At 37.6% G+C, this 12,707-nt stretch overlaps 1 protein-coding gene across 1 annotated transcript in view; it reads left to right on the forward strand.

The window, feature by feature from the left end:
- nagpa (N-acetylglucosamine-1-phosphodiester alpha-N-acetylglucosaminidase) overlaps nucleotides 1–12,707 on the forward strand; it is a 22,125-nt gene extending 9,418 nt beyond the window's left edge. The window contains exons 4-12 of the mRNA XM_014018925.1: nucleotides 467–606; nucleotides 1,717–1,825; nucleotides 3,880–4,008; nucleotides 4,140–4,345; nucleotides 5,725–5,772; nucleotides 6,244–6,372; nucleotides 6,632–6,763; nucleotides 7,683–7,764; nucleotides 11,559–12,707. Coding sequence (XP_013874379.1) covers nucleotides 467–606; nucleotides 1,717–1,825; nucleotides 3,880–4,008; nucleotides 4,140–4,345; nucleotides 5,725–5,772; nucleotides 6,244–6,372; nucleotides 6,632–6,763; nucleotides 7,683–7,764; nucleotides 11,559–11,808 — 1,225 coding nt within the window. The 3' untranslated portion in view covers nucleotides 11,809–12,707. The remainder of the gene's footprint in view (nucleotides 1–466; nucleotides 607–1,716; nucleotides 1,826–3,879; nucleotides 4,009–4,139; nucleotides 4,346–5,724; nucleotides 5,773–6,243; nucleotides 6,373–6,631; nucleotides 6,764–7,682; nucleotides 7,765–11,558) is intronic.

Raw genomic sequence — 12,707 nt, forward strand, 5'->3', positions numbered from 1 at the left:
TTCCAGGTCTTTCTGAAGCTCTCCACAAGTGGTCCTTGGCTCTTGGACAACTCTTCTGATAATTCTTTTCACTTTATGGTTTAATTTCTTTGTATGTATGGATCACTTGGGTTGTTACCGACATCTGGTGAAAATTTCATGTCATTAGCACCTCTAGTAATATATTTACTAAGAAAAATGGTGACGTGTTCAATACTTATTTTACCCGCTGTATATTCATTCTGAAGCTGAATTAAAGTAGTAGGCTAATGCGCTAATGGTGAACATGTGAGTTTATTAATAAACCGGTAGGCACAACAGTGTTTAACGACTTTTGCGAGGTAACGCAAAAGGTATTGCAAGGTAATGCAATACTATTGCGTGGGAAAGAAAAAAGAAAAAAAAAAATCCAAAATCCCCCATGTCCCCTCGCGGGCTCAGTAGTCAGGAGGTGTCTTTATGTGTTGTTTCGTTTTTGTCCTTCCAGGTATCTGTCAGAGCAAGATGTTTTAGACCAGTCCAACCCCTTCGTCCAGTTGGTCAGTGGTGTCATATGGCTGCTGAGGAACAATGAGATTTATATAAACGTCAGTCTGGAGGCTGAATGCAACAAGACCCAGGAGACAGGTACTGTCAAGTGGCAAGTTTATTTCCTAAAGAGCTGAAATCAGTCCTCATTCACATATTTGAAGGTTTTCAGTCAACAAGTCCAAGATTTTTTTGACGGATGTTTTAGGAAATTATGTAAAACTGTTATTTTTTGGAATATTTTCCTCTCCTGTCCCGAACCTGTCAACCAGATCTCAGCTCAGGTTGGGTGACAGCTTTTGGATCGGCTCCAGTTTCGCAGTAAATAAACAGTTCAGTATCTTAGCTGGTGCCCTGCAGTGTTTGTGTAACAGAAACTGGTCCATGACCCGATATAAACACTTAGCTCCACCAAAACACAACACTGTCATGTTTGATTAACAGTGTCAAGAGATAATACGCGGCCCTCCCTCAGCTCACATTCTTAACAGCACTGGACTTTAGAGGCACAAACATACACAATAAAACAAGTAAAGAGTCTTTTCTCTATGGTTACATAAAGTGAGACTTGACCTATTAATACATTGAGCAAAAACAAATATTGTCTCAGTGAGCAAAGGAATTAATTTTCATCTTTTAAGAACTTTTATTTTGACTCGCATTTCTATGTATTTAGCGAAGCACATAAAAATATTTACCGGTAGTTGTGGGCGGCTCCGGTCTGTCTCCAGAGTGTCTCAGCTGTATTTCGACACCTGCATGAGAGTGCTTCTTTGACAGAAATAAAGGAGGCGAATTTCCAGGTCTAAAAACCACACTGAAGATTAATAAATCTAAAAATACTGTTTCAAATCTGCCTGTCTTCATGTCAAAAGTCTACTCCAGTACATCAAATTATAAACAATGGAACAGACAAGGTGGATACAAAATGAGCTGGGACATGTATGACTTGCATTTTTACAGGCATAGAACATAAAAACACAGTACGTCATTATTGTCAAAACGTGTCTGCTCAAAACTCAACATGGCTTTCAAACACAAGCACAATGAAATATTCACTTTTTTTTTTTTTTTTTTCAATTTTGAGCAGTCTCTGCTCCGATGTTGCCTTTATTTGCAGTCTAGTTTGTTTTTTCTTTGGTTGGGGGAGGGTAAAAAACACTTCTGTCAATAACAAACCCTAAGATGGACCGTTTTATTGTTTCACAGGATCCTTAAAGTATTTTGCTGATGTGGTATCAGCCAGAACTGCAGTGGGTCACGACAAGGATGGAAAACTGATCTTGTTTCAAATTGATGGACAAACAGGAATAAGAGGGTAAGAAAATGCAAGCGCTTAAGACTGATTTCTGTTTTTATAAACTTGTGGTTTGTTGGAAATATTAAGCTGAACCTGGAGTTTTATAATTATTTCACATTAAGGTGTCGAGAGTAACTCTAGGAATAGCAAAGATTCACAGTATAATAACATGATGTGTTATTTTATTGGCTTGTAGGAACTCACCAGGCTATAATAAACCCAAAGTCCAAGGTAAAAATCAAACATTAGAGCAGAACATGTAACATATAAGTGCACAAGATATATTGATGCTGTTGGACCTAATAGAGATTGAATGTGGCAAACAGATGCAGGTTGAGAGCTATTTAACCCCTGAAAGACTCGTTTCACTAGATGAGCTAACGTGAGGCTCGTGTCGCCTCAGATAATTCCACCAATCAATTGTATTGATCCGACTTTCTTTTCACCCTTGAATTAATGTCCCTGACATCCTGCAGTTCGACTCTAGAGATGAATATGTTGTTGTTAATGATCTGACTATGAATAGCCCAACATTCTCTGACATGTCTGATTTTATCAGGCTGCTTTCTGTGTATCTGCTGTCAATATCAGGACATCAGCTGGTCAATAAAACATGTAGAAGTCAGGTCGAACTAAAGAGCGTGACCTGTCTCTTAGAAACAATTACTTTGCACCTTTTAAACTGCCAAGTATTCCTGGCAGCTGAAGTGACTTGGCTTTAATTCACTCCAAACAGACGTACTTACCTTAGATGCTGTTACTAATTATATTTTTAAGTTATTTAGTAATCATGAGTGGTCAGTATCTTATCTGCAATAGATAGTGGCCTACTTACGCTTGATTTTGAAAATACTGACAAGTAGGACTGTGCGGTATATGAAATAGACTGTAGAAACGATATGAAGTTGGCCTGTGGTCCTGTTGTCAGTTACGTCATCGCACCTGTGTCGACATGGCTGCGAGTCCGGAGACAGAGCAGGAGGAGTTCAAAATATAATGTAAAATATAGAGTTTTAAAACGCGTATAGAGAGAATAAATCCTCAAAATTCCCCCTTCCCACTGTGGAAAAGTTATGTCATGCCGTCATGTCGCAGGATCATTTTCTCCTCCTTCCTGCTGCACGTCGCGCATAGTGAAGCATCAACAACCGTAGTTTTTTCACACTCAAGTTGTCGAAGAAAAAAACTTTTTTACGTATTGTTACCCACAGAGATAATTATAAAAGACATGGACGTTCGTTCAGTCATAAATCCATCTTGCTAATATAACGTGCTTTTGCTCTCATGAGGAAGATGATGAAGATGAGCGTGCAGCAGAGCAGCAGCTAAGTTCAGCAAGCAGAAGCTCATTGTATGGCAGGCAGATATTACATTTATTTGGCTGCATCACACTTATATTCCAGTTATCTGAAATTGTTTTGTGACTAGGACTATGTGCAGCTTATGCCCCTTTAGGCCCTGTCAATATAACATTTTTAGGCAATTTATGCAAACTTAGAATATTTTTATGTCTAAATGACTAATTTTACTTGAAGTACCGGTAATGACATCCACTTTATTTTGATATTGCTGAAAATTTGCGAATGTTTGTGTGTGTTGTTGAAACTGTTTTGCAATTTATATAAAACATTCTTCTGTACTTCTGTTATGTTCATTTGCACTACAGCAAAAATACTGGGTTTGATTATGATGACAGTTTTCTGCAAAATAAATGCTCTGAAAATTATACTATCTTTGCTTTTTATGATCATTTTCTACCATGAATATATACCATTACCGTGAAGGGATTCAATTTATACCGTGGTATGAATTTGAGGTCATACCGTCCAGCCCTACTGACAAGTTAACATGCTCAGTGGACCATCGTTACCAGTAATTCCCAAAGTTTTCAGCTTTATTTATAAAATAATAGTGGGAGAAAGAGGTTTAACAAACAAACACGGCTATAATGACAGCATGTATAGTTTTAAGAACCATTTATTTGTGAAAATGTGTTTGGTGTCTGCTCTGTGCTCTCTCTCATAACTCTCATTTCTAAACCGCTGCCTTATTTTTATTTTCTGTTCATACAGCATGAATCTTTGGGAGTTGGCTGCATTTCTGAAAAAGAACGGAGTGGTCAATGCCATTAATTTGGATGGAGGCGGGTCGTCCACATACGTGGCTAAAGGCTCATTGGCCAGCTACCCATCTGATCACTGGTGAGCAACTAAATCCCTCATGTGGAACACTTGACACAAGGTTGAAATGTCTGACTAGATTTATTCAAATGATTGTTTTCATAAATTTTTATTATTATTTCTACCTTCCACCCTTTATTGCCCCCTCCCAGCGCAGTAGACGGAAGGTGGCGCTGCAGCAGAGAAGTCTCTACCATCCTCTGTGTTCATGAGCGAAGATGCCAGCCAGCTAACTGCAGTGGGCACGGTGAATGTGTGAATGGAAAGTGTCGGTGTCAGAAGGGCTGGCAGGGGGTCGCCTGTGACTCGCTGTTGTGTCAGCCCCCCACCTGCGGACCCCATGGTGTCTGTGCTGAGGGTAGGTGTTGCAGTTTAAAGAGAATCAAACAACTAATTGATATTTTTTGTCTGAACAACTAAAACCCCCAACAGAATAAAAATATTAGGCTCGGTTGAAAAACGAGTCATGAAAAGTGTTTAAAAAGTACAAGTAGACTTTTCTGGTCCTAATTATGACAGCCTGATTGTCATTCAGGAAATGCGTATTTTAAAGCTTCTCAAAAAATTCCCAACTGAAAATCATTAAAGGCTCTGTAGCTCTCTCAGCTGGGTTGTACTTTAATAATATATTTCCTCTGGTATCAGTTATCAGCTCTGTTGGGACGAGTTAAAGCAACCTTCAAAATGTATTTTTGTTTTTCTCACTGGTGTAACGTTCTCCTGTTTATCACATCATTAAAGGGATCCCTGATTAGTTGTAACATTAGGTTTTATTTGATAAACATTTATTTTAACTGTAAAATAAAGACTAAAACACTGTAGGCTGTTTAGTTTTTATAATTTTTAAAAATATATTTTAACATGGACGGACCCATTTTATTTACACGCAAAGCATTCTGGGTAAATGATGAYGTGGATAGGTCCTCGGTGCGAGGCTGCTAGCGAGCTTTATCCACCCTGAAGGTTAATCTTGGACAATATCTGACGATCGACTCTTTTAAATGAAACCAGAGAGCGTTGACAGAGAGGAGAAGGTAGAAATGACTCAGCCTGGAACTGAAAATATAGATGGAGGACAACAGAGCTGCTTCATGGAAGAAGAACCTCAGCTTAGCCAGTTAGCTTCAGCGTTAGCCCCGATGCTATCTCCATATAGTATATGTATTAGCTCAACACTAGCTCGACAAACAAGCTAAACTGAGGTCCTCCATATTTTCAGTTGCAGACTGAGTCATTTTTGCGTTCCCCTCTCTGTCATGTGGAGGACCTCAGTGACGAGAGGAGAATGTGTAGCGCTGAGCTAATACATATATGTTAGTGTCAGGGCTAACGCTAAAGCTAACAGGCTAAGCTGAGGTTCTTCTTCCATGAAGCAGCTCTGTTGTCCTCCATCCATATTTTCAGTTACAGGCTGAGTCATTTCTACCTTCTCCTCTCTGTCAACGCTCTCTGGTTTCATTTAAAAGAGTCGATCATCAGATATTGTCCAAGWTTAACCTTCAGGGTGGATATAGCTCGCTAGCAGCCTCGCACYGAGGACCTATCCATGTCATCATTTACCCAGAATGCTTTGCATGCAAATAAAATGGCCCTGTCCATGTAATATATTTTTAAACTTTTAGTTAAAAAAATTATAAAAACTGAACATCCTACAGTAAATATATGTTTATTAAATAAAGTCAAATGTTACAACTAATCATGGATCCCTTTAATGGTTTCATTGTTTTTGTGTTTCAGATGGATGCATCTGCGACGCTGGATGGAGAGGGAAGAACTGCAGTCAAGGTAAAAAAAAAAAAGCCTCATCTGGTCACAAAATAAGGAAAAAAGTCTCTTATTTTTGCAAATTTATGGAGGAAATAGTGAGCACTTCCACCACAAATTTTCCTCGTCTCTAAACAGTCTCCACAAACACTCCACTGCTTTTGCTTCGCCTTGTCACAAATTGATGTAAGATGGTAAATAAATAAAAATAAATGTAAAAAGTACTTGTGCGCCTAAAGGCTATTTATTGATTAATTCAAGCAAATCTACAATAAATTGCAAATTCATTTATTTTTTTTCTTTTTGCTGATTTGAYATTTTTTGACATAATACGTGGCTGATATCCTATCAGGTGCTGTTTAGTTTGGACAACCTATGATTCTTGTTTGGGAATATTTATTTATTTATTTTTAATGAGAGTACAACTGGTCTATCATAAAAATTAAATGTATTCATTCATTACATGCACATGGTTCTGTTTCTTCTCCAAAGAGTGCCTCCCTGGGTTCTATGGTGACGGCTGCAATCAGACTTGTTCYTGTGCTAACGGCGGTTCTTGTGACCCTGTCCATGGGCGTTGCACCTGTCCTCCTGGTTTCCATGGTGAAACTTGCAAACAAGGTACAGCCGTGTTGCTCTTGGACAGTTAAGCCACTCACTTCACACAAAGTGTCTCTTTTTTCCCCTGACAAACTACAGTACAAAACATCCTGGTGTTCTGCTGCCTTTTGTAAAATATAATATTAATAATAATAAATGTTAAAATTAACTAAAAAATTCCTATTGTATTTATTATTGTTTATTTATTATTGTAGTATAAATATGGTAAATTACAGAATATACTCTCGCTTAAACTAGTTCCTCTCTTTCTTTCTAACAGTATGTCCTCTGGGTTTCTTCGGTCCATCTTGCGCTCAGGAGTGTCGCTGTAACAACTTGTGTCCATGTGACCCGCAGACAGGAAGCTGCAACACCACATTGGAAGGAGAGATAAATTCCACCTTACACAAAGGTACAAACATGTTTTTAAACGACAACATGCCCAGAAACAAAAAACACAAGTGATAGATGATGGTAAAAGCATTTCATAAATAGTTTTCTCTTTTGTTGTCGACTTGGATAACAAACTCTATTTTTTGGCACTAAATATGCTAAATATGTACATTTTGCCTGTATTTTTTTTTAACAAAGTGCACACAGTTTGTGCGCTCATTAAGAACCTGTTTGACTGTTTGCAAAAAGCAGAAGTAAAGACAGCTCTCTTTGTTGACGTCTGATTTAACTGGCAGAACTAGAAAATCTTCATGTATCAAATGAATAATAGAAGCTGTCAAATCTGCCCTGAGTTCATACTTAATAAATTTAGGTTTATCTGTTTTTGTTATATATATTTTTATGTTTTAAAATCAGAATTTAATCAACGTAGAGACAGACACCTTTTTATTGAAAGTRAAACTTTCCTGAGCTGCCTTTTGTTCATATTTTATATATGTCAACAGCAATGCAAGTACCTTTTTTTTCTTTTTTTTTTATTACTTGATAGCCATTTGAATGCACTGTGAATAATTCCTGGTAAAATTAGTTTTTCAATGCTCTTTTTAAAGKATTTATTTGGTTAAATGAAAAGAGCAAAAAACTCTGCGTTCTAAGGAGAACAGGAATGTCGACTTGACCACTGACAAAAAAAACCTGTTTGATAATTGCTTCACGAGTAAATGCCTTTCTCTGTCACCACAGTGGTTTATAAACTGACCTATATATTTTTTAAAAGAGCAACTTTGATTTTCTCAAACATCTTTTTTTCTTTTGTTTTCGCCTGAATGATAAATTAAAAGTAGTCTGTTCCTCCTGTTCAAACCAAAACAGTTTTAATAGATTACCAGGATGAATATCTAAAAGACAAATTGATCCTGTTCTTCTTCTCTCCACAGCTGGGCACTGTCTGGCCAAACAAATATTTACATCGTGGAAGCACGAGGAAGAAGCTAACAGGGAGACGCCTTATATGACTGAGTAAGTGTCAATGTGATTTCCTTTTCACCTCTAACCTTTGCCCTCTGTGGTCCTTTCTGATTGCCTCTATAGGAACAAAACAAAAACCAATGTCCTTTTAAAAAAACACACATTTTGCTTTTGAAGCCCTTTTTGTGGCTTAATATCAGTTTAAATTCAACATGTGAGGGGAAAAACAGAAAAAAAATAATAATAATAATTTGTGCAGTCTTTTTCTTCATGAGTCCTATCTGCCATTAATAAAAAACTTTCTGAAGGTTATAAAGTTTACAAAGTGCGCCTCATCTGCCAGCTAAATGGGTCAGTCCAACTGTTTGAACTTTTATCCAACTAAACAAATATTTTCTTTCAGTGTGACCTAAATGTAAAAGCATGTCRGTAAAATGTGGACAAAAAGTAAAAAGTATGTTGAGTTTTTTGTATTTTATTTTAATTAGGACAAGGCCCAGTCAAGCTGTACTTTTTATCTGATGCAGCCGTCCTCGTGTGACAACTGTTTCCGATAAACATTGGAACTGTACAAAAGTTTCCTCATTATCTTTACAGTAGACACAGTCTGCTGCTCTAAACTTTCTCAGTCCCCTGGAATGTTTTACTGAATACTTTTGAATATTTACAAAACTTACCATGCTGAGTTTTCTCATCTCGGTGTTTCTGCTGCAACAGTTACTCATTATTTTCAACTTTCCAAAATCAGCATTGACTAATTCATGATGAGGCAGATAGATGGTTGTGTTTGTTACAAAGAAATCAGGACTTTAACTCTCATCTGATAGCACTATGTCACTGAGATACCCTCACTCATATTGGAGAATAATTAACAACTTGTATTTGCAAAGAAATACACAGATGTTCAGTTTCAGTCTGAATTCTGAGTGTTTGCGACCAGCTAGCTGTGCAGCCATGAAAATCATGGCTTATTGTTTATAAGCAACACCGTTCACTTTATTTCCTTATCCACCTCTTGCCTATATTGTCCATACCTTGACTTAATTTGTACCCACGTTGGCAGCCGCACCCACAATTCTGATTTAATTTACTGAAGTACATGTTTGTTAATAAAAATCATTTGACATCAGCAAGGTTTTTAACCTCTTGAGCCCCATGCAGTGAACTTTCACTGATCACATCAACTCTTGGATGAATGTATTAAGTTCACACGAGAGGATGTAAAAAATGGCAGGTTGGTGTTCCTGGGTTGCGATGTCTCGGTTTCGGATGGAGGACGTTTGGAAACTGGCGTGTATCGTAAGCCCTCCCACACAGACCAATATTTGCGTTTTGACTCCCACCACCCACTGGAACACAAGTTAGGAGTGATCAGGACTCTGTACCACAGAGCAGACAGTGTCCCTACAAACCCAGGAGCCAGGGAGAAAGAGAAATCACACACACGACAGGCCCTGCAGCAGTGTGGTTATCCTGACTGGGCTTTCCTGAAAGCAGACAGGAAACACAGACAGGACTCCATGCAACCTTCAGGTGAAAATGAAGACCCCAAACCAGTGGTTATTCCGTATGTTGCGGGTGTTTCGGAGAAACTGAGACGTTTATTTTCTAAACATGATGTCCCAGTGGCTTTCAAACCCCAAAACACATTACGGCAAAGSCTGGTTCACCCCAAAGATCCGGTGCCCCGGCACAAACAGAGCAATGTTGTATATGCTGTTAAGTGCCAGGAGGACTGCGACCAGTTATACATCGGGGAAACAAAGCAACCACTGTTCAAAAGAATGTCCCAACACAGACGAGCTACRTCTAATGGCCAGAACTCTGCAGTTTTCACTCATTTACAGGCCAGMGGTCACTCTTTCAGAGATGAGGATGTTCTCATTCTTGATAGAGAGGAACGTTGGTTTGAGAGAGGAGTAAAAGAAGCCATTTTTGTGAAGAAAGACCGTCCATCATTAAACAGAGGTGGAGGCCTCCGTTTTCAGTTGTCCCCCTCCTACAGTGCTGCTATTGCCAGTATCACTCCACCTCCTGTTAACAATAGGTGTTAATTAGGTGTCAACGATAGCCATATGATGTGAGTATCAGTCACATGGAGGCAGGACTTAAAAGCCTGAATTTTGCCTGAAACTCTCAGACTGAAGAAGTCTCTTGGAGGAGAGACGAAACGTTTCATTAGAGAAGAACCCGTCCAGAAGACMTATACAATTTTTTTTCAGAAAGAAAACAAATTGTACAAAATGGCGTAAATGCAAATCTGTAAATACGTTCAAGCAAATCTGTAAAGGAAACATTTTTGACATTTTTTTAAGGCAGGTCTAGGTAGATACCTAAATAGATTATAAAGTGTGTTGAAAAAAATTTTCCACTTGATTTTGAGTGAATATAAATATAATTTCTCATTATTTTAAATATTATATATGGTGGCAAATAAATGGATAATTTTTCAAAAGAACAAACATTCAATAAAAAGTCTTTTTTAAGGCAGGTAAGAYAAAATAAATAACTTTTGGATGTAAAAACAAGATTTCTTAACATTTATTAATGGTACCATCATTGTCCATCCTGTGTAAAATGTAACTTTGCTCCAGTTCATTTTAGCAGTATGAATCTTTGCACAGGTAATGTCCACAAGTGAATTTATGGTTTCCAAGGTTTTTAGCCTGATTCATCATGGTTTTAAACGTGTTATATACTGTTGAATGAAAAAAATATTCAGGTAAGAGTAAAAAATATATGTTCCATTCCCAATATCTCTAAAACCACAGCAGCTGTTTGAATACTTACACTTCTGATGAAATCTCCCAAGTGTTAGCTTTATTTTGATACCAAGATTATTTAAGTAAAATTAGTAAATCCTGAGTTACACTCAATTACATTTCGGCATGGTGTTTTGAGGAAGAACTTCAAGAAAACCCCCTTGTGGCTTAAGAGGTGAAATCTGGCTGTTTTGTTTTGTTTTTTGTCAAAGCAGAGCTTTTCTTTCAGGCATCAAAATACATATACCTCCTTCCTGAAATGGATTTTGAGGAGGTCCCCACAAAGACTCAATTTTGAAAGAAAATTTGTCCTACAAATGTTTTAAACGTTCATAATTTAAGTGACAAGACAGAGAATCTTTTCGACTCAAGTAGGGAAATAAAGAACTCAAACATAATCAACCATTCTGGAGACTCTTTAAATTCTGTTCACCAACTGTTTTCCAACATTTCCAAACAAAGACACATTTAAACTCATTAAGTTGTTTAGAGGATGTAACAAATAGTTTCTGAGTGTAAACAAAAATTAAAGGTGGAGTTTAAGAAACTGCTAACTATACGTTTGTTACTGTCTGTTTTGCCTTTTTCTTTCTCTCACTACTTACAAATGGGCAGATTGTCTGCTACTTACAGGAAAAATGTAATTACAGTATTTCCAGTTTTAGTTTAGACTGCAATTCAGTTATTTTCACAAGGAAAGTTTTACGCTACTAAACTAGAGCCAGCAAGCAAGGACAAGAGAGGAAAGGATCAAATATGAGTGTTCTGCTCACACCCAGCAACAGTACAGGTTAGTGAGTGTGATTATTAATAAATGTATTTACCGTTATTTAGATCATTAATAAATCACTGTGTTTACCTGCCTGTCTGTAGACAGAATAGTCTTTCCTCTTGAATTCAGATTGGATAGATTTGTTAGATTTTTTGACCAACTATACAAGCGATACAATGATAAATGTCAATTTAAAAACCTTTAAATACAATTACTGCGTTGGTTTTTATATCCAGCATCGTTCTTTTTTTCAATGCACAGTGTTATAAATTGACCTGAACTCTTTTATATTTATTGTTTTTTCTCCTCAGGCACTCGTGGCTGACCATCACTGCAGTCCTGGCTGCTCTTCTGATTTTCAGCCTCGTTCAGGYGTGTCGCAGCTCAGGAGCACCCCGCTCCACTAAGCATCAGGATTATTCCTACATACCGTTAGGCGACGTCAACGGAGCGGAGTCGTGTGCCAGAGAGACKGAGACATCTGGGACAAAGAGTTTTGTATTGGAAGACTCTGACTCTCAGGATGAGGTTTGTTCTCCGTCTCGGTCGGAGAGATCATAGCTGCGAGGAGGACCTCGGGGAGAACTGAGAACGCAGTTTTTGCACAAAGGCACTGAAACAGAAGTCATTTTCTGCTTTATTTATTCTTTAATTTTGACAAATCTTGATCTGAGGTTTTGCTGAAATAAAACCTGAGATCAGACTTCCCAGCTGCTATTTCCAGAAGCTTTTTGCAGCTTTTTGTGCGTTTTGTTTCRAACCTTTTGTATTTGAGGACAAAATGGTTGAGTAATCAAAAGCTTTATTTTGTTAATCTTTTGGGTCCACTCCAGTTTCAGGTATGATGATGTTTCCAAACTTTTGGGCAGATAAGCTGTGACCCCTAATCTGTAACAGAGCCATGTCAGTGGATCGTCTTTTATGTTTACTCAGCTGTTTGGGTTAAATCACCACTATTTACTGACCAATGAAWACAAGATCTCTTCAGCAACATTCAATGTGTTGGAAAAATGCAGTGATTTAAAGTGATGAACATGGTAATGTTCGATACGTAAAGTTCATATAACTGAAACCTTATGGGATATGATGGATTCATAGGTTTTGAAAATGAATTAAGATTGTAATTTAATCATTGCGTGACACAACAATGGCCTTGCACAACTATCCAGAAAAGAACCAGCAAATTGAGAAACCGTGACTGCAGATTCACACTCATGATTCATTGTGGCTTTTTCTGTGTGATCTGCACAAGAATTCAAGGTGGTCAAAGTTTGTGAGTTATTACATAAACATGGTCAGGTTTGTTTTATTTTGTTTTAGGTTTTTTTCCTCACATACGGCATATTTACGTGATTCTGCACAGAATATAACAGCTCATGTTGTGGTCATGTGTTTGTCATTGCTCAYAAAAATCACCTCATTTGATAATAAAATGTATTTTTCAGCTCAGGCTTCTTTAA

This window comes from Austrofundulus limnaeus, unplaced genomic scaffold, assembly GCF_001266775.1.
Source record: "Austrofundulus limnaeus strain Quisiro unplaced genomic scaffold, Austrofundulus_limnaeus-1.0 Scaffold205, whole genome shotgun sequence".
Lineage (NCBI taxonomy): Eukaryota > Metazoa > Chordata > Actinopteri > Cyprinodontiformes > Rivulidae > Austrofundulus > Austrofundulus limnaeus.